This window comes from Onychostoma macrolepis, chromosome 03 (assembly GCF_012432095.1).
Source record: "Onychostoma macrolepis isolate SWU-2019 chromosome 03, ASM1243209v1, whole genome shotgun sequence".
NCBI lineage: Eukaryota > Metazoa > Chordata > Actinopteri > Cypriniformes > Cyprinidae > Onychostoma > Onychostoma macrolepis.
This window is the reverse complement of record NC_081157.1, coordinates 32,666,011-32,687,145: the sequence shown is the minus strand read 5'-3', so window position 1 is coordinate 32,687,145 and position 21,135 is coordinate 32,666,011. Positions and strand designations below refer to the sequence as shown.

General features: G+C 39.6%; 2 protein-coding genes and 1 long non-coding RNA gene across 5 annotated transcripts in view; 1 reads left to right on the top strand and 2 right to left on the bottom strand.

Moving 5' to 3' along the window:
• The first annotated feature begins 244 nt into the window (after positions 1-244).
• Positions 245-14,978, top strand: slc16a6b (solute carrier family 16 member 6b). 3 transcript variants are annotated; one of them, XM_058768874.1, is made up of 7 exons: positions 245-996; positions 1,144-1,261; positions 3,614-3,868; positions 5,082-5,225; positions 7,427-7,555; positions 8,064-8,930; positions 10,618-14,978. In XM_058768874.1, exons 3-7 carry the CDS (start codon positions 3,631-3,633, stop codon positions 10,872-10,874), a joined length of 1,635 nt encoding a protein of 544 aa, XP_058624857.1. In that variant the 5' UTR covers positions 245-996; positions 1,144-1,261; positions 3,614-3,630; the 3' UTR covers positions 10,875-14,978. The 3 variants fall into 3 exon arrangements, with proteins under 3 accessions (XP_058624857.1, XP_058624856.1, XP_058624855.1); XM_058768873.1 differs by having other exon boundaries at positions 245-1,030; XM_058768872.1 differs by having other exon boundaries at positions 245-1,261.
• Positions 3,755-7,260, bottom strand: LOC131536153 (uncharacterized). Its single transcript, XR_009269870.1, has 4 exons — positions 5,964-7,260; positions 5,068-5,155; positions 4,729-4,908; positions 3,755-3,878 (listed from the first exon to the last, which is right to left on the bottom strand). It is a non-coding gene; the product is annotated as an uncharacterized LOC131536153 (long non-coding RNA).
• gna13b (guanine nucleotide binding protein (G protein), alpha 13b) overlaps positions 13,381-21,135 on the bottom strand; it is a 26,931-nt gene continuing 19,176 nt past the window's right edge. Inside the window, exon 4 of the mRNA XM_058768876.1 lies at positions 13,381-16,489. Within this exon, the coding sequence (XP_058624859.1) occupies positions 15,917-16,489 (573 nt within the window). The 3' untranslated portion in view covers positions 13,381-15,916. The remainder of the gene's footprint in view (positions 16,490-21,135) is intronic.

Here is a 21,135-nt window from a genome sequence, read left to right as displayed (position 1 = left end):
CAAAACACTCAACAATGTTTCTTAAGTTATCAGTATCTTTTATGTTTGCAGAACAGCAGTAGGCTTGTTTTAAATGCGGGTAGCAGTTTTTCAAATAGTTTTGTGGGTTACAGATATACAGCTATTCGTGAATTAGGATAGCAAGGTTTGCATTGTTACCGCTAAAAGTTTCCCGCGGTTCTGCCGCTTCACGCGCTTGACGTCAGCAGCGTGTCTGTGGAAACAGGCAGGATGCGCCAGTGACGTCACCGCCGGCAGATCAAAAAATAACAAGAACGTTAAGAGTTTGGTTTGAAGGAGTTCTTTTCGAAAGGTGTTAACTAGATGTTGATTTTCACTCTGTATTTACAAGGTGTCGTTAAAGGCGGGCCGACAGCTGAGTCTTCATGAGGCAGCTCGTGCTGGAGGCAGAACTGGAATAAACCTGTTTTACCCGGCAGAGGCTCCAGTCATGCTGCGCGTGCACGAGGCTTCACAGACTCACTGCAGTGATCCTTCTCACAGGACTGTTGATGTTTCACATTGTTGTGCATGAAGTGTGTTATCAGTAACTAAACTATCTATGAAATACCTGTATTTCCACAGAACACAGGCTTAAGTGATGTCGCGGTTAAATAACACTATCTGCTGTGGCATGTTGACTCCCCAGATAGTCTCCAGCAGGATATGAAGAGTTAATAACTCCGTTTTTATTAAGTTTCATAAATCATATATATTTTTATTGTGTTAGTTAGCTGTATTTTTTTTTAGTTATTATTATTTCATCAAAACAACCCAACTGCAGTTTGATTGATAATAATTTTAATGCAGGATAAAATGTAAATAAAACCCATATGATTTATCTGTTGTTATAAACGAGCTCTTGGTGTGTTTGTGCTGTGTAAACAGACATGTGAGATTTGAACTCAGTTCCCAGCGCGCTCCCGACTCGCTGTACTGCTGTCGCGCGCGCGACTGAAGACCGGCTCCAGCCGGTATAAAATCTGTCAAGCTTCAGTAAGAGGAAACAGAGACAGAGAGCTGGCACATAGTACTTGATCTAGTTATCATTTTAGTGTTTAAAAATTGTTAATGAAGTCCAACATAAGCCTGAAACGATATATTCGAGCCGGGTCATCTTCACTCGGTTGTCTTTCTCCTCAGAAGTGACTGATGCTCAGAGCGATGTTCTCCAGTTAACACTTCAACAGAGAAGCTGCTAGCTCTCTTGCTTTTTCTTTTCTTTTAATACCCAGAGTTTTCCTGTTTCTTCAACGTTTCGGTAAGTTAAAACCATTTATACTCAAACTATATTGTATTTGTGGCGCACGAGACTGCCACGTTTATCTAGTGAAGATATGGGCATCAAGATATATATATATATATATATATATATATATATATATATATATTTTAAATAAGGTAAAAAATTACGGGGTACGTGATTCACTTTTTCGAGTAACCTGTTTTCACAGACGGTAATGTGAGTCGCTGGAGTAATTGATCACGATACCATGCAGTCCTGCTGCACTGCGTCTGAGGACAGATACCCTGATAAAGTTACTTATTGCGACTTATTATATTGCCTATGACATAATAGTCAGCTAGGTCATTTTTGAATTATAACAGTGCCTATATTTTTTCTTGATAGTTAAAAAGTCCATGTCTTGAGAAGTTTATTAGTGTATTATAGACACTACTATCTTGCGAAAGTAAAAAAAATATATATTATATATATATATATATATATATATATATATATATATATATATATATATATATATATATATACAGTCATGGCCAAAAATATCAGCACCCTTGGTAAATATGATCAAAGGCGGCTGTGAAAATTAATCTGCATTGTTGATCCTTTTGATCTTTTATTTAAAACAATTCACAGAAATCCACCTTTCATTGGATAATAAGAATTTAAAATGGGGGGAAATATCATTATGAAATAAATGTTTTTCTCAAACACACGTTGGACACAATTATTGGCACCCCTAGAAATTCTTATTCCCATTCATATTCACAATTTTGAGCACTCCAGGGTGATTATGAACATGAAATTATCCAACCATGGCTTCCTGTTTCACAGAAATATAAATAGGAGGGAAAACAAAGCCCAAATTCCCTTAATCATCCATCACAATGAGAAAAACCAAAGAATATAGTTCTGATGTGCAGCAAAAGATAATTGAGCTTCACAAATTAGTGAAGTGGCTTTAAGAAAAGAGCTAGAGCAGTGAAAATTCCCATTTCCACCATCAGGGCAATAATTAAGAATTTCCAATCAACATAAAATGTTACGAAACTGCCTGGAAGAGGACGTGTGTCTATATCGTCCTAATATACAGTGAGAAGGAGAGTTTGAGTGGCTAAAGACTCTCCAAGGATCACAGCTGGAGAATTGCAGAAAATAGAGTCTCGGGGTCAGAAAACCTTAAAAAAAATTGTCAAACAGCACCTACATCACCACATGTTGTTTGGGAGGGTTTCAAGAAAAATTCTCCTCGCTCATCCAAAAACAAACTCCAGCATATTCAGTTATCAGACACGACTGGAACTTCAAATGGGACTGACTTCCATGGTCAGATGAAACAAAAAAATGAGCTTTTTAGCAGCAAACACTCAAGATGGGTTTGGTGAGGGATAAGAAGTACCCCATGTGTACGATGAAATATACTGCTGTATTTTTGATGTTGTGGGCCTATATTTCTGCTGGAGGTCCTGGACATCTTGTTTAGACACACGGTATCACTGATTCTATCAAATACCAACAGATAAAAAAATCAATAAGTGACTGACTCTGTTAGAAATCTTATAATGGGGCATGTTTGGATCTTCCAACCGTACAATAATCCAAACACAAACCTCAAAAACAACACAAAAATGGGTCACTGAGCACAAAACCAAGCTTCTGCTGGCCATTCCAGTCCTCTGACCTGAACCCTGTAGAAAATGAGTGGAGTGAACTGAAGAGAAGAAGCACCAACATGGAGCTGGGAATCTAAAGGGTCTGGAGTGATTCTAGATGAAGGAATGGTCTCTGATCTCTTGTCAGGTGTTCTCTAACCTCATCAGGCATTATAGGAGAACATTTAGAGCTGTTAAACTGGCAAATGGAGGTTTCAAAAAGTATTGAATAAAAGGGTGCCGTTAATTGTGGCCAATGTGTATTAAAGAAAAAACATTTATTTTATAATGATATTTCCCTCAATTTTAAATTCTTATTATCCAATGAAAGGTTAGACATTTGTGAATTTTTTAAATAAAAGATCAAAAGGATCAACAATGCAGATTAATTTTCACAGCCTTCTTTGATCATATTTACCAAGGGTGCCGATATTTTTGGCAATACTGTGTATATATTTATGTTTGAAAGTGTTGCTTGGCTCCGGAACTCCCATTTTTCTCTAATATCCAAACAGTGGTTACATAACAAATGTTTTATGCAAACTGAGTTTTAGCACCTTGAAAGGTAAAATAATCCAGGAGACAGAGCTGATTAAAGACATGAGCGGCTTGCAAACACAGCCCGCTGTTGAGTTGACAAGGGCACACCATCAAAGCCGATATGGAAATTACATCATACCTAAATTTGTCTGTACTGTAACTTTGCTTTAATATACAGAAACGCCAGTGTGCATCATGACAGGAATAATGTCTGCCCTGAAGGGCTGCATGAGCCCCAATGTGTACGATGAGGTGCCAGACGGAGGCTGGGGTTGGCTGGTGGCTGCTGCCTTCTTCTTCGTGGAGGTTTTCTCCTATGGCATCATCAAGATTTTTGGGATCTTCCTCCAGGACCTCATGACAGACTTTAATGAAACCAACAGCAGAGTGTCTTGGGTCGTCTCCATCTGTGTCTTTGTCATGGCCTTCTCAGGTAATTCAGTCTAGATGTTTAAAGATACAATACGATAGTACTAGGTGTACCTCACAGTGTTAACACAATACGAATGGTGTTTACACAAGAGAAAAATACTGTGTGGTATTTCAGAAAGATTTAAGAATGTTGTATGGTGAATGTTTTTGCAGGTTACTCCAGTTTTGCAAACCTAAATACATTTTTAATTACTGGCTTTTGCTTTTACTATCATCTGTACAGGCCATTGTATACTATTTTTAAGTTCGTTCCATCATTATCGGTGCAGGTTTTAATCTACAGCGACCACAACTTCAAAGCTACACCGAACACACAACTCAGTTATAGTTCAGGGAAGTTGAAGGCAAAAATAGGTCATTATAAAAAGACTGGGCATATCCCAAAAGGCGGGGCGTGTATAAAGTATAAAATTATGAAACAAGCTGTGTCATCAGATCTGTCATTTCCATATAATTCTCTCAAGCCTCAAGGGTATAGTTGACCTATAACAGTGAAATTTTTGCCATCATTTTCTCACCCTCATGCCATTCCAAAAGAGGATATTTTGAGAAATGTCTTTTTTGGTCCATTCAGTCAAAGTCATAGGACTCCAAAACTGTTCAGTTACCAACATTCTTCAAAATATCTTCTTTTTCATTGTTTCACAAATGAAATAATGGTGAGAGATGTGTCAACTATCCCTTTAAAATATGCATGAAAAAGATACTGAGTTCCTTCAGTGTGAACCTGTCAAACTGATTCTGTGTCCCAAGCTCATCTTTTCATATTGGCATTTGTGCTGAGAGCGAGCAATGCCCCATTTAGTGCATGTGCTAAATTGTGCTGTGTAAGGACTGCCGGCTGACTGGAGATTCACTCACTTTGCCCAGTGACAAAGCAGCCCCACCATTACATGACTCAATGGATGGATTCACATTTTTCCAGCTGAGAGGGCTTCAAAGGATCATTCTTGTTCAGACAGGGGCAGTCACTCAAATGGCTCAGATAGAAAGTGACTAGGCCAAGCAAAACTTGCTAGTGATACTGTCTTCATGCCTTTGCTGCAAAAATGAAACCACCATTAATGGACAGTTTAGGACAGTCGTGAAAAGAAAGTGCATAGGTTCACTGTGTTTGTAATTGAATTTGAGCTGTAAGACTGCAAATACGTCACAGCTGTTCTGTGTCTGAGTGTTACTGTAAGTGTTTATGATTGGCACCTTCTGTCCCACAGCCCCTCTTTCCACAGTGATGAGTAACCGCTTTGGCTATCGGCCGGTCGTCATGCTCGGAGGACTCCTGATCAGCCTGGGTACAATTACAACAGCCTTTACCAACTCCATCATTGAGATGTACATTACCATGGGAATAGTTGCAGGTAAATCCAGCTCGAGTGTGAGTTTATATTTGTGATACATGTTATGTCCCGTTTTGTCATATAACAAAATATGTAAGGTAAATGACTGCTGAATTTATTCAGTACTTGCTTTTTTTGTTGCAAGTGCAGTGTGTAACTGAAAATATTTTTCCTCAGGGTGGCATTGCATGATATTGTGAAAACTGATTAATATTGAATTTTTATATTGACGAAGGAACCGATTTACTATGCATAGCATTTGCAAAGTAACAATCTTTCTTTTTGTTTAAAGGTCCCATGGCATGAAAATGTCACTTTAAGAGGTTTTTTAACATTAATATGAGTTCCCCTAGCCTGTCTATGGTCCCTCAGTGGCTAGAAATGGCGATAGGTGTAAACCAAGCCCTTCGCCTTTGAGAAAATGAAAGCTCAGATGGCCCAATCTGGAATCTTCCCTTTATGTCGTCATACGGGGAAAGGTCACCTCCCCTTTGTCTGCTTTGCCCACCCATGAGAAAATGAGCTACTACCGTGCGAGGCGAGCGCAATATTTTTTTTTCCTCGAGAGACATCATGGTTTGCAAACGAGCGAAGCATGACAGTTGCTCAGTGTTTGGATGAACAAATGAACACCGAAGTATTTTTTTAGTTCCTTCATTCGAGCCTATGGCTAGCATTAGCTACATGATAATAACTGTAACAGCATACATAAACAAACCAACTAAAGTACCATATCCAGACACAATATTTTAAACTAACCATTCGGAGACGTCCTGCTGTAGCCGCTGAGTTGCAGCTTCTTCATCCGGTGCTTCTCCATCCGGATCAGATTCTGGGTCAAACTGAAAAGCTTGAATGACTGCGTGTCTATGAGCCATTGCGATACATCCACTGTCAACATTAGCGCATGGTAGCGCAAGCTGGTTAAGGCCACACCCCCACCCTCCACCTTGCCCCGCCTCTCTCGTCCTTAAAGCTACAGACACAGAATGGCATGTCCTAAGGAAAGCTCATTGTGGGACTGGCTCATAGTGGCTGAAATTCTGCACCAAGGCTGAATTTCGGGAAACAGACTTCAGATACAGTATTAGGGACCACTTAGGCCTATATAAAAGCATCCAAAAAGCAGCATGTCATGGGACCTTTAAAACTTTTAGATAGCTCTTAGAATCTGAAGTTCTATTTCAAATAAATGCTGTTCTTTTGAACTTTCTATTCATCAAAGAATCCTGGAAAATACACACAAAAAAGTATTCAAATAGAAAACAGTAAATTTAATTTGTAATAATATTTCACAATATTGCTCTTTTACAGTATTTTTGATCAAATAAATGCATCCTTGGTGAGCATAAGAGACTTCTTTCAAAAACATTTATAAATCTCACCAAGCTCAAACTTATGAATGGTAGAATATTTTCTGTCATATAAATAATAGACATGGATTCTGTCATTACCCATATTTATTTTCTGTTTCATTACTTTATGATTACGTATTTGTCCCTAGTAAACATGATGTTCTCTTCTATTCGCTTACTTTTTTTAAAGACAGTGAGGGAATTCAAGCAGTGCTGTAACATACACCCTTATATAACAGGATGAATGTATCATAGTGTTTTTGGGTGGAGTGTTGCGGGATTCAAACACATTATCCAAAAGTTAAATTGGCTTATTTCAAACATCCTTCTTTTAAGAAAGCTGTCAATTATAAACAGACACTAATTCGTTAAAATATATCTCAATATATTTATTCTCAATATAACACAATATGTTTAAAGATTAATTTTTATTGAATAATTTATTCATATGGAGAATTCCTTTTTCATTTATTGTTAAAAAAAAAAAAAGATTTTTAAAAATATAAATAAACGCTCTCAATTGCTCAATTTTGAATTGACACTCAATGTGACCACATAATAATTTTTTTTTTTTTTCAGATTTCTCGAAAGATGCACTGCTAGCTTTCCCCAAATATCAAAACACTTCCTCCCCACCATCATTAGTTGATCCTAACCTCACCGATCTTTGTTTCTCCTTGTCTCTTTTTTGTCTCTTTTAAATACAGTTTTCTTTCAGCCCTTTGTCCAGTTTGGAAAAGTTTTGTCCTACGGAAGAGAGTGGCCTGGTTCTTGGTGTGCTTTGAGCACGGCCCCTCAGACTGACCTGAGCCCCTTGTGTTGAAGGGACCAGTGGCTGTCATCTCCCTCTTTGCTGTTTATTTACAGGCCTGGGTTACTGCCTTACCTTCCTGCCAACAGTTACCATCTTGTCGCAGTACTTCAGCAAGCGCCGTTCCCTCGTCACATCCATAGCCTCCACAGGAGAATGCTTCTCCCTGCTAGCGCTTGCACCAGGTATGATCGCCAGAGCTGTGCAACATACTCATCTGGATAGTTTGCGCAAAATGGAAATTGCGTCATTTTCTCACCCTCATGTCATACATTCTTCTGCATAACACAAAACATACTTTGAAAAATGTTCCATCTGATTTCATTCAAAACTGTATTGGACCCCATTGACTTTCATTGAAACAAAAACACTGGGACATTTTTTAAAATATCTTCTTTTGAGCTCCACAGATTAAAGACTAAAGGTTAAAGGTTTGAAACAACATGAGAGTGAGCAAATGATGATATATTATTAATTTGTGGGTGAACTAGCCCTTTTAAAGCACAGGCAGACTTGTTTTGAATGTTATATATTAGCTAATCATGTACATAACATGATAAAAGTCTATTTGGAAGTCAAATATATTTGCATAGCCATAAAAGACTATTATTTTTCACAGATAGCCTAATGTTTTTCAGACATGTTGGAAAACTGGTCTTTCTGTAATTCATTTCATTTGAATTCACGTTGCAGCTATGAATGTGCTGAAGGAGCAGATCGGCTGGCGTAACTGCTTGATCATGATTGGAGTTATGCAGGCCTCAATTATTTTCTGTGGGGCTTTACTAAAGCCAATAGTCATTAAACACAAACCCGCCGCCCCAGAGGGTTCCACATCCCCCCTTAAAGAACCTGAATCCAAATATGAGCTGGAGAATGAATTCACACGTACCTCTTTCGGCTCTGTGGACTCAGGGGTCCAGTCCGTCACCTCTTCCCAGATCAACCTGTCTGAGGGCCAGGAATCTACGGAACAGGAGAAAAAACCACTTAAGGAAAAGGAGGAAGAAGAAAACGAGCCACCAGTGCTGCCTGAGACCCCACTCAAAAAGGAACGAGAAGACTCAAGCATCTCCAGGCCCAAGTTGTTGGACTTCTCCGTGCTCAGAGATGCCAGCTTCAACTGCTATGCACTGTTTGGCCTGTTCGCCACCCTGGGCTTCTTCGCTCCTCAGCTCTACATCATTCAGCTGAGCGTGAGCCGAGGAGTATCACGTGACAGCGCCACCTACATGCTCTCGGCCATGGCCGTAGCTGAGATTCTAGGTCGTCTGTCCATGGGTTGGATGCTCAATCGCAGGCCCATCCACAAAATCTACATTCTGCTGATTTGCACGGTGCTGCTGTGTCCGGTGCTGGTCGTCTTCACCTTTGTCACTGAGTTCTGGGGGCTCATGTCCTGCTCCTGTTTCTATGGCTTCCTGCTGGGCGCTGTGGCCTCCAGTCACATCCCAATGTTGGCTGAAGATGACGTGATCGGCATTCAGAGAATGTCATCGGCTGTTGGAGTCTATGTCTGTATCCAGAGCTTTGCAGGACTGGCCGGTCCACCTTTAGGAGGTAAAAGCAGCCTCTGTAAACCACTCTGAAGACCTTAGCAAACACATAGTGATCTGGCAACCGGTTAGAACAGGGGTTTTAAAAGACATTCAGATATGCTGTGAGGGACCCCGTTACTAAAATACAAAAGCAGCTATATATTTTAATGCATAAAAAAGCCATTTATATTGTGTGAGAGAAATAAAAAAGAAAACCCCCAAAGAAATAATATTAAATTACATTTTATTTATGTATATAATTCATATTATTAAATGAAAATACAAATAATTAAATTAATATGACATTTTTCACATTGTCATTGTACTAATGTAAAAGCTACTTGAAATATAAATAGCTATTGATCAGGAAAATATTTACTTTTTATTGTGATGGCAGCATATGAATTTAGCAACAGTCTATAGAAATATGATCTAAAATATAAAGGAAGCTACATATTTTCAAGCATAAAATTTTATTTATATGTGAGAAAAATACAATTTAAAAAAGGTATCGAACATCATCAAATTTGATTAAATTATGTATTCAATTACATTTTAAGTAGACAACAAATTAAATAAATATAAAATTTCTCATATTAAATATTTTACATTGTCAGTGTACTGCTAATGTGAAAAGTATACAAACATTTTAAACTAGTTTTAGAAATTTATCAACATTTGGTTGAATGTGAATGTAAAAAAAAAATCATGTTAAACCCATTTCGGTAGCACTTTATTTTACAGTACGTGTACTTCCCTGGTACATACATGGTAAATATCTTGTACCTACAGCTACAGCAAATGAGTGGTAACACAAGGTACTTACCTGAAGTGTATGTACATGGTAACAAATAAGAAACACGGCTGTACTCAACAGTCGTACATGCATGGTAATTAGTTTGTACATAGAGACAAGTGTGGGTAAGAACAGTCACTAACAGGTAGTTCCCGGACATGATAACTAATTAGATACTTACTAATGTATATATATCGTAAATATGTAGTACTTACGGACAAGTGGGTACAAACAGGCACGTCCTTATACAGTATATACAGTATCCATATGTGGTAACTAATATAACTAATGGTAACTAATAAGACACATTACTGTACAAACTAATAATATGTACATGCAAATGTGTAGCACCTACGGAAAAATGTGTTACTATGTGGTAACAAACAAGACACATACTGTTCTTGGTATATACGGTACGCTTGGTAAGTCTTAACTGTACCTAATAAAAAGAGGACTGTTTTTCAATTGCTTGTGTAGGACTGTTAATGCTAAATTGCTCTCCACAACAGTGCTTACAAAGTTAGAAGAACTGGTAATTCCTGTGTAATGTTTATGTAAAATGGTGCACTTTATTTTACAGTCCTATTTCCATATACTTCCTATATAAGTACTGGTGTATGTAACTATTAGTAATGTACAGAATAAGTTATGCGGTACTCAAGTTGGGTACCAACATGGACCAAGGTACTTATTGAGTAATTGATGGTAGGTGCCAAGATATTTACCATGTATGTACCAGGGAAGTACACGTACTGTAAAATAAAGTGCTACCCACATTTCATTTATATATTAAGTGCATCTTAACTTTGATAGCACTAAAAATACAGTGTAAAAATACACTAAAAAGATTTTTTACCTATATATTTGCCTCCCACACACATTTACGGAGGTCATCTTGTGTTTTTTGTTACAGGTTTTCTGGTAGACCGGACTGACAATTACGGATCAGCCTTTTACTCCTGCGCAGCTGGGATGGGAGTCGGGGCTCTGTTTCTTGGACTGGTGCGTCCAGCCAAAACCGGCCTTTGCCTTGGGAGGAGAAGAAATGACCAGCAAACAACAGACAAAGACTCCAGCTCACAGGGTAGTGATGAAGGCCCTGCTGACTTTGTAGAAATGGACATGGATATCGACAACAGTCCAGCAAAGAGCAAACCTTGGCCAGTATGAATACCGCCTCACCTCAAGAGTAAACATAGTTATCCTCCACTTGAATGATCATCCCAAAGGCTGCCATACACAAACCCAGTGCAAACAGGGTAAAAAACTAACTTTACGTAAATTAAAGAAGAGTTTAATCACTCTTCATTGCACTTTTTTGCTGACCACCCAATCATAATCCCAAAAACACGTTTACATTCCTTGTGTCATTATTTATTGAAAAGAAACAAAAGTTTTGAGGTTCCTTTCCTGTCACATTGTGTACCGCGTACTAGTCTCTACAGATAAAAACGCTTTTAGAGAGGACAAGAATTAAACCCATTAAGCATTCAATTCTATTCCTCTCGTTTACCAAAGTTTTAGTGTGAACATGCAACTTCACTCTTTATTTCATTATTATATTGTCCACAAACCATCATACCACTTTTACTTTTGGCTTTAACATCTAAAAAAAAAGAAACCTCTGGCTGTTTTGCTGCTTAAAGTGAGGCCATGATGCATATGTATATTACATTAGGTTGCATAAGCCTCATTCAGAGTTGAAGGTGAGACGGGTAGAGCTGTCTAGTGTTTCAGGGTTATATATCATTCGCTTGCCTATAGATAACGGGTCCGTGTTCAACGGTTTAATATTTAACTAGTATTGCTATTGCAAATGGAAACGAAGATGGCAACATCTCAGCTTAGATGTTAATGTAGCTCTGATGATAAAGCAGGATTTGGATCACTCGGTATTCCATTAAGACTGAGTCAGGACTGAATGAAGGATTAGTTATGCTGACCCAACATCTAAGGCTTCAGTCGTCTCAATTCCTGCTCAGAGATGTAGGCTGTCTAGAAACACCTTCAAGAGTTTATATAGAATGTTGTTATCGCTGTAAGTTGAAGTGCGCCGTCTGTGCCTTGTCAAAGAATTCTGCGGAATTAAGTAGAGTGTTTGACTTGAAACAAGGAAGCTTAAAAGGGGCCGTTCACACAGAAAGCGTTTTTTCATTTTAAAACAAGACATGCATTTCGAACAACTGTATGCGAGTTTTTTTTTTAAAACCTTTAAATATCAGTTTCAAAATCATTCTGATGGTACACTGATTTCTAGTAAGGCGAATATCTTCTGTGTCTGTTCTGAGTGTCTGTATGTTTGGTGCGCAGGTACGAGATTCTGCGAAGAGGGTGCATTGTTTTACGGCAGCAACAAATGCACGTGTACAGCTATACACTGGTATTACTACAGTGATATGTGCACAATAGTAAATTCCTCTCAACTATTGGGGGTTCCAAAGTCGCAATAAAATAAAACTACATACAGTTGCTTTATTTTTATTTTTTAAGTAATGCACATCAATGATCAAGAGGTAAAGTAACGCAATGGAATGGTGTTCGGTGAGAATCGGCCCTGAAAACAATACACTGAATGAGCATCTTGACTGTAGTATTTTTTTTTGTGTAATTCACTACATGGATTACAGAAGAATGGGTAATTTAATGGAGAGAAATGACAGTATATGAGCACTAGAGTCAGTTTAAAATGAAAAAAGAACGAAATGTATTCTAGCACCATGTACTGCATATGAGAAGAGTCTGTAGGTAAAACCCATTAAAGCACTTACCTAATGACTTGAAATCTTATGTACCTCTTATGTGTGTAAACTCTTTTAATTTGTCATACGTGCATTTAAATACCGTTTGCTTAGGTTTTGTATTTTTGATGAGAAGACATTTTGCGCGTCCTTCTTTAATTTGTATTTTTTTTAATGTAATGCAGACTTTTGAAAGTGAGATCCTGCACTTCTTATTCTGAATATTGCAATGACAGTACGTTCAATGTAGAATAAAAGCAATGATTTTTGTAACTGAGTCCTGTCATCCTTGATCATTATTTGATACTACACAGGTTCATCCTCATTGGGGAACACCACATAAGCCTACAATATGAAGAAATCACATGACCATTTACAAAAAGCTGAGTCATGTTGCTGTGCTGCAGCAGTCGCCCTCTGCAGAAGATAAGCACAGCTCATGCAGTAACCGTAACCTCACCCTGTGGAGACAGCAGTCTGGTATCTTAGGAGAGTAAAGTTCCCTGGAATGCCTTGCCCCATAGACTACAAACACTGAAAATCCATTGTGCACATTATTTTTTTAGATACATTTTAGATTTAATATAAATCAAGCATAATTTATAAAACTCTTTAAGAACAGTACTTTTTCATGCTTTGCCATCTATATTTATAATTGAGCATATACTTATAGCATACTTGTGCATATAGTGTACATGTCAAACATCACCCCCTTTTTTTTAACACCCATGAATATAAAATGAATAATGCATCCTTTTAAAAAGACCTTAATCTTTAATGTTAAAACCTTGGATAAATTTGGTGTAACACTACAGCCTAGTGTTCCCAAAATGGAATTGCACTTTTACTGATTTGTTTTAAAGAAATATTTGCTGAAATTAAAGCAAGTTGCAGAATTGCTCAGTTATTCCTAGTCAAAACAACAACAACAAAATGACTGTTTTTGCAAAATGATTTTATTGGGTCAATGATGAAGAATGAGGAAGCATAGGTTAGACTGTACAATGAAAGCAGGTCTATATTCTGTACTGAGCACAAAACTTGTGAAATCTTTAGTATGAATTATTTTGATATGAGGACTCAAAGCATCCACATTAATCAAATTTTAAAAAACCTAAGTACAAAAAAAAAAGGACCAGAAATGTCTGGAGGCACTAGGAATTCTTTGTGGCAGGCATAATTCTTGCATAATTATTAATAATCAAACTTGATTATCTGGGCAAAACCAAAAACAGCAAATCAGCCATCTCTGATCAGAATCACGTTTCAGAAAAGGCTACAGTGAGAAAGACTCCTTTCTTTATACACCATCCTAAACAATTCTTGCAGTAAGAGTGGAAAAAACGAACGTGAATGGCTAATGAAAGCCAACAGAACTGCAACAAAAATCACGCCTCAGCAGTGTACAGAGGAGAAATACAGCTAAAGTAGTGTATCTATCTGCAGCATTGCCCTTCCTTTAAACATGTCAACCGTTGGGAGCACTCTGACGGGGGTGATGGTCATACTGACACATCTGGCACGGCTACACCAGACAGCGCCATCATTTGCACAAGCACTTGGGCTTGCCCTCAAGGCTCCCAGATGCAGGAAGTCTTGGACTCGTCAGCATCCTCAGCTATTCCTCTGGGTTTTGGCAAGTACACAACACTTGCTTCATTAAGGTCTTTAAGCTCAAAAGGCAGATAATACAACGTTTTAAGACTCGGCATGCTAGAAATAGGCAGCAAATACTAGAGGTTGATACTCAGTATTTCAGCATCAACAAAGGACACTGAAATTCACTTTAATCAGTCAACATCTTGTGCTTGGAACGGTTTGAGTTTGTAAAGTTAAATACTTAGAAGGATACTACGGCTTTACTACCATCGGACACTAAGACGACAACAAAAGCTCTGCAATGCCCGGTTTCCTGGCATTGGGGGGCAGTGAATGGCACTAGAAAACACAGGACACTGTCAGTGGAGAGTGAAGACGTAATACTTGCTTTTCACGAGCCTCCCGGGACTTCAGCCAGGGGTGTAAGGCAGAATTCGACAGCAGACAAAGAGTCCTCTACCGCCAGGCCGAGCTGCAGCCATCTGAATGCATAGACGACATATACAGGCACCATTCAGCTGAGACGCACCAGCCAAAAGAGCTACAAGAGCAACCCTGAATGGGGCGAACTGCGGGCGGGGAGTCAGTATCTGTGGATTTCTGGGTGCACAGTGGCAAAAAGAAGTTATACATTTCAGTGTAGGTTACATATCCGTTAGAAAAGAGTGGGTGAGGAGGGTGAGGTACAGACTATTTACATAAAATACTTACTACAACAGTAGTATTCAGGGCGGACATGGCACTATACAAAGTAGCTATACACAACTGTTGAGGGAACAAGGTTCACAAAGTAAGATCTATCCCTTTTGAGGAAATTTGTTCGAATTATTGGTACCTTAAACACGTGGCACTTGTGAATACAGACGCTTTTTGTTAGCGGGTTCTGACTGAGAAGCCAGTTTAGTTTGGTTGTGAACCAAAAAAAAAAAAAAAACAAGATTTAAAAGCAAGCAAATAAATTAACAAGAAACCGTTTTTCGTTCCCTGATGGATAAAGAAGGTCTTCCAGACTCTAGCTAGGGCAGAGCGGAGGATGTCATCTGCAGGCCAGCAAGGAAATGTGATTTCCAGCCACCGATGGAGAGCTACAATTAGTGGATGTTCCTGAAGGCGAACAGTTGCGCTTAAGTGGTCTACATTCAGCCCTGAGTTTATGCATACTGCATCTATCAGCTCGCCTAGCATGGCTAACCACAGTACGAGTTCAGTTTGTCAAGTGGTACGAATCGTGAGCATTATCCATCAGCAGAGGAAAATCAGAGTGTAAACTTTTGAAACATAACTTAAGAAGTTTATCGGCAAATATATTCATAAATCTATATAAAAAAACCGAAACAACTGAATTCTAAAATTTGTACAATTGATTAGACATCTACACGTTAAAAACACGAATCAAAACGAGGGGGGAAATTAAGGCCAGGCAGGCATCGACAGAAAGGCTCAGAGCATAGTTCCTGTTAAAAGGTTAAAACAGCATTTACATCTCATCTTGCTATTTGGTCAGTAATAAAAGGCTCAAAGGTAACAGATCAAAGAACAGTGCTAGGATATCTCATCCAGCTTCTCTCCTCTTTTTGAGGGAGGAGCGCATTGCGTTTGGCACCTTCGGCGAGAGGGTGACACGTTCAGCTTCTCTTGGCGGGACGAGGGCGAGTGGCCAGACCCACTCTCTTCTCGAAGCGCACTCTTTAAGAGAATAACTACCCGCCGCCCCATGCTCATGACAGACCACTAGGCTAGGCCACCTTCTTCGCATAAAAGCACGTCAGAGCTATTCAGAAAGGTTACTGTGTGGAGTACAAACATTGGAGTCAGTTTCTTCTGAGCAGAAGAGGGTTATTTCGGAGAGATCTGAAGGTAATGGCTGGACCAGCATCACTGCAGCATGAGTTGTTTGAGGTTGTCGTGCAAGATGGTGTCCTTGACGTCGCGAAAGACCAGGCGAATGTTCTCCGTGTTAATGGCAGTGGTGAAGTGGTGGTATAGTGGCTTCTGCTGCTGGTCTCGGCGCTTGTTCCGGAAACAATCCACCAGGAACTTCTGCACGTTCTCCAGGCTGTGCGGATCCCCTGTGTACTCAGAGAAGTAGTCCTTGATAGCCACTGCTTTGACCTTCTCCTCCAGCAAGTCTGTCTTGTTGAGGAAGAGGATGATGGACACGTTGCTGAAAACGCGGTTGTTGACAATGGTATCGAAGATGTTGAGCGACTCCATGAGGCGGTTGGTCTGCCGGTCCTCCATCAGCACCTGATCGAACTCGCTGGACGAGACGAGGAAGAGGATCGAGGTGACGCTGTCGAAGCACTCGAACCACCTGCGGCGCTCCGACCGCTGGCCGCCCACGTCCACCATCTTGAAGGGCACATTCTTGATCTCAAAGTCGTACTCATGAATGCCCTTGGTGGGCTTACGTGCCAGCAGGATGTCTTGCTGTGTTGGTAGATAGTCCTGTAGAGAGAGAGAGACAGTGGCCGTCAACCACAGAAAACCAAAGATTCAAAGCAACATTTGAAAGGAACTTCTACTTCAGGGTCGAAAAGGCACCAAACGGACAAATGAATGCTATTCTCTTCCTGATGTTTCTGATAGAAGGACTGTGGTGTAGCCCTATAGCTTCTAATGAAGATGTGAGCTGTGAGCTGTAAACTGACTGATGCTGGAATGAGATTTGCATGCGGTGGATATATGATATGATATGATGATATGATATGATATTAAACGAAATCATGTGGCAGTAGTTTGCATACCACATATCCACTAAATAGCCCTTAACAGTTTGAACACACTATACAACTTTTAAAATCTAGGCATCATACACTTTCATTTTTACACATTGTTAATGATTACAGAGAAAATGTGGGAAATTTCTGTGATTTTCTTTGAAACTGATCATCTCTGAATGCCTGAAATCAAACATTTTCAGTACTGTGTTTTCAGTACAGCCTACTTTAGTTATTGACAATCATTGTTCAATTAAAAAAGGCATTTAGCCTTAGAAGTTTCCCTAAAGATACTCTGTGTATACACACAGACTCTTAATTCAGCAGCAATTGTCAATTCATAAATGTCTTTTTAGCATAATACAAATAAAGAAAGAAATTACGGAGGATTTAATTTAGAAGAGAATTGTTCTAAGAGAATTTAAGAATTTATACATACATATATTTACATACACATACAGTATCTCACAGAAGTGAGCTAACACATTTTTGTAAATATTTTACACCCCTCACATTTTTGTAAATATTTTATTATATCTTTTCATGTGACCACACTGAAGAAATGACACTTTGCTACAATGTAAAGTAGTGAGTGTACAGTTCGTATAACTGTAAATTTTCTGTCCCCTCAAAATAACTCAACACAGCCATTAATGTCTAAACCGCTGGCCACAAAAGTGAGTACACCCCTAAGTGAAAATGTCCAAATTGGGCTCAATTAGCCATTTTCTCTCCCCGGTGTCATGTGACTCGTTAGTGTTACAAGGTCTCAGGTGTGAATGGGGAGCAGGTGTGTTAAATTAGGTGTTCTCGCTCTCACTCTCTCATACTGGTCACTGGAAGTTCAACATGGCACCTCATGGCAAATAACTCTCTGAGGATCTGAAACAAAGAATTGTTGCTCTACATAAAGATGGCGTAGGCTATAAGAAGATTGCCAAGACCCTGAAACTGAGCTGCAGCACGGTGGCCAACACCATACAGCGGTTTAACAGGACACTCAGAACAGGCCTCGCCATGGTCGCCCAAAGAAGTTGAGGGCACGTGCTCAGCGTCATATCCAGAGGTTGTGTTTTGGAAATACACATATGAGTGCTGCCAGCATTGCTGCAGAGGTTGAGCCTGTCAGTGCTCAGACCATACTCCGCACACTGCATCAAATTGGTCTGCATGGCTGTCGTCCCAGAAGGAAGCCTCTTCTAAAGATGATGCATAAGAAAGCCCGCAAACAGTTTGCTGAAGACAAGCAGACTAAGGACATGGATTACTGGATGTGGTCCTGTTGTCTGATGAGACCAAGTTAAACTTATTTGGTTCAGATGGTATCAAGCATGTGTTGCGGCAACCAGGTGAGGAGTACAAAGACAAGTGTGTCTTGCCTCCAGTCAAGCATGGTGGTGGGAGTGTCATGGTCTGGGGCTGCATGGCACTGGGGAGCTACAGTTCATTGAGGGAACCATGAATGCCAACATGTACTGTGACATACTGAAGCAGAGCATGATCCCCTCCCTTCGGAGACTGGGCTGCAGGGCAGTATTCCAACATGATAACGACCCCAAACACTTGCTAAAGAAGCTGAGGGTAAAGGTGATGGACTGGTCAAGCATGTCTCCAGACCTAAACCCTATTGAGCATCTGTGGGGCATCCTCAAACGGAAGGTGGAGGAGCGCAAGGTTTCTAACATCCACCAGCTCCGTGATGTCGTCATGGAGGAGTGGAAGAGGACTCCAGTGGCAACCTGTGAAGCGCTGGTGAACTCCATGCCCAAGAGGGTTAAGGCAGCGCTGGAAAATAATGGTGGCCACACAAAATATTGACACTTTGGGCCCAATTTGGACATTTTCACTTAGGGGTGTACTCACTTTTGTGGCAAGCGGTTTAGACATTAATGGCTGTGTGTTGAGTTATTTTGAGGGGACAGCAAATTTACACTGTTATACAAGCTGTACACTCACTACTTTACATTGTAGCAAAGTGTCATTTCTTCAGTGTTGTCACATGAAAAGATATAATAAAATATTTACAAAAATGTGAGGGGTGTACTCACTTCTGTGAGATACTGTATATGTGTGATATACATCACATTTATACATAAATACAGCCCCATTTCAACCTAGAAATGAACATTAAGAAGTTTAAACAAATAAAGGTTATGACAGAATGAATGAGAAACAAACATTTCTAAAATTGCTAAGCTACTATCATATTTTTTTTGTAATCAATCATTTTGTATTAAAAAGGAAGGAACATGATCTCAGTCTTTTGGACTCCATTGTTTGATTTCATGGTTTTCCGTAGAGGAAAAAAAAAAAGTTATACTCTGATAATAAATAAGTAGAACATAAAACTCAAACTGTGGGGACAGAACAAGGGAGAGGAAAAAAAACAAAAAAACAACTATGACGGCCAGCTCATGGCTCATTCTCCACATTGCTGGCATACCAGAGTTGGAGGTTGGGGGTGGGGGTAAAGCATTAGCAAAAAGGTGTATCTGGATCCAAGCACTGGCCAATACAGGGTGTAAGGGCAAATGCACTCCAAATGCACTAGATGAAACTCTACACTAAAGCAAATGCAAGACATATCAAGTCGATAAGAGAACAGTGCTCAGTGCTAGCACATAAGACCTGAGATAGATTTCTGAAATTCCAGACAGGATGACGTCAAAGACACCTGCCTTGAGTGGACGAGCCATTCATCATGGACCCATCATCATGGAAACTCTGCATTGTGTGTTATTTTCAAAATAAATGTATTTTATACCAAAAAATCTTGATTATTATCGCTAAAGTTTTAAATTTTAGAATCAAATTTGATCAGTTTAAATGACTCCCCTTAGAAACTGTCAACATGTTTTTGATTTATTTTTATAAACTGAAGTACAAGTGAAAATTATTGTGTATTAATCATCAGCTTGCTGCATATGCTGTCAACAGAGCTTAAGTTAAGTATTTATTATACCTTTATGATGATAAATAAGGATTTCTAGTCATATAAAAATGAATTGCTTTTTCTATTAAGTTCTATGACCAAACAAACACATCTCTCTCTGACACGTGCTCTGCATTGCCTGCACTTTGTCACATGCCTAAGGTAACCCTTCTTCCTCATCTCCTCCCAAATATTTATGAGTCTGGGCTGCTGAGGTCTGTCTCTCCCCAAACATCTGACACCCACACTACATCCAAGGATGAACGTAAACTGAAACAAACACATACTTTCCAACAGAGTCAAGTGGCCATTTCCCTCTCTGAACACACTCGGAAGCATGCACTATTTCCTCTTCCTGTTTGTCGATGGAGTGATTGCAGAAGTGGGTCCACATTGCTGTGACGTGGCTGAATGAAGAGTAGCCGTTTGGCTCCAAAAAAAGAAAAAAGAGGGGCCAGTCTGAGGCGTGCCGCCAGAGCAGAGCGCATTCAACTTTGCTTCCTCTTTCTCAGAACATAAAGTCAGAGCGATAGACACGGGAACTGAGACCGTGCGACAGAGTGACGTCAAGGAGCATAATACAGAAAGTGAGATATGCGGGGAAACAAATGAATTGTCCTTTCGCTCTCTCTTCCCAATGCGGCATCAGTGATTTGAACAGGATGACTGAGCATGCCTGTTTGCATAGGACGTGACTTTAAAACAGGTTATCTGATTCTTTGTCCTAAAGCAGAGCTGCCTGGAGTCAAAGCTGAGATACTAATCATCACAATTACTGCAGTCAGCAGCGTCTAGAAAGAGCACAAAACCACAAACATCCGTTTAATACTGAGAGAGAACATGAGCAGCAGGCGGCAAGTCACATGACGCAAAGGGAACTGCACTGGCGCCTCGTGCATCAGTCCGACACTGATGCTGTGACAGCTGCACAGATGCAAGTCTCAAAACTAATCTGGCAAAACTCCACATATAAAACGCCAAGGAAGTGGGAACAAATATGGGCCATAAAATAGAGAAATCTAAATAACTAGGGATCTCAAAAGGTGCTGGAACTTAAAATAATTTCTCTGAAAATGTACTACTGAAATGGGACAGCTTTATTTATAACTGGTGGTCAGCGTTGCTTGTTAAGAAAGCATATGGTATTTATCATCATTCCTCATCAGCGTGAGCACACAGATCATCTGAATGAGTAAGAAAACCCTCATGAGCAGATGAGGAACTGTCATATGGTCATCCTTAATCACACAACCTGATGACACGCAAAGTCTTCAAGACTGATTCTTTCAAATATCTTACACTTTAAAACTGGTGAACTTAAGTGAAAAAGGTGCTATAGAAAGCGTTATGGTAAAGGGTTGACACACGTGACCCTTTGATGTCGGCAGAGCTAGTTTCACTTCTCTGTCTATGCTGGCTGGTGAACAGGGTAACCCTGTCAC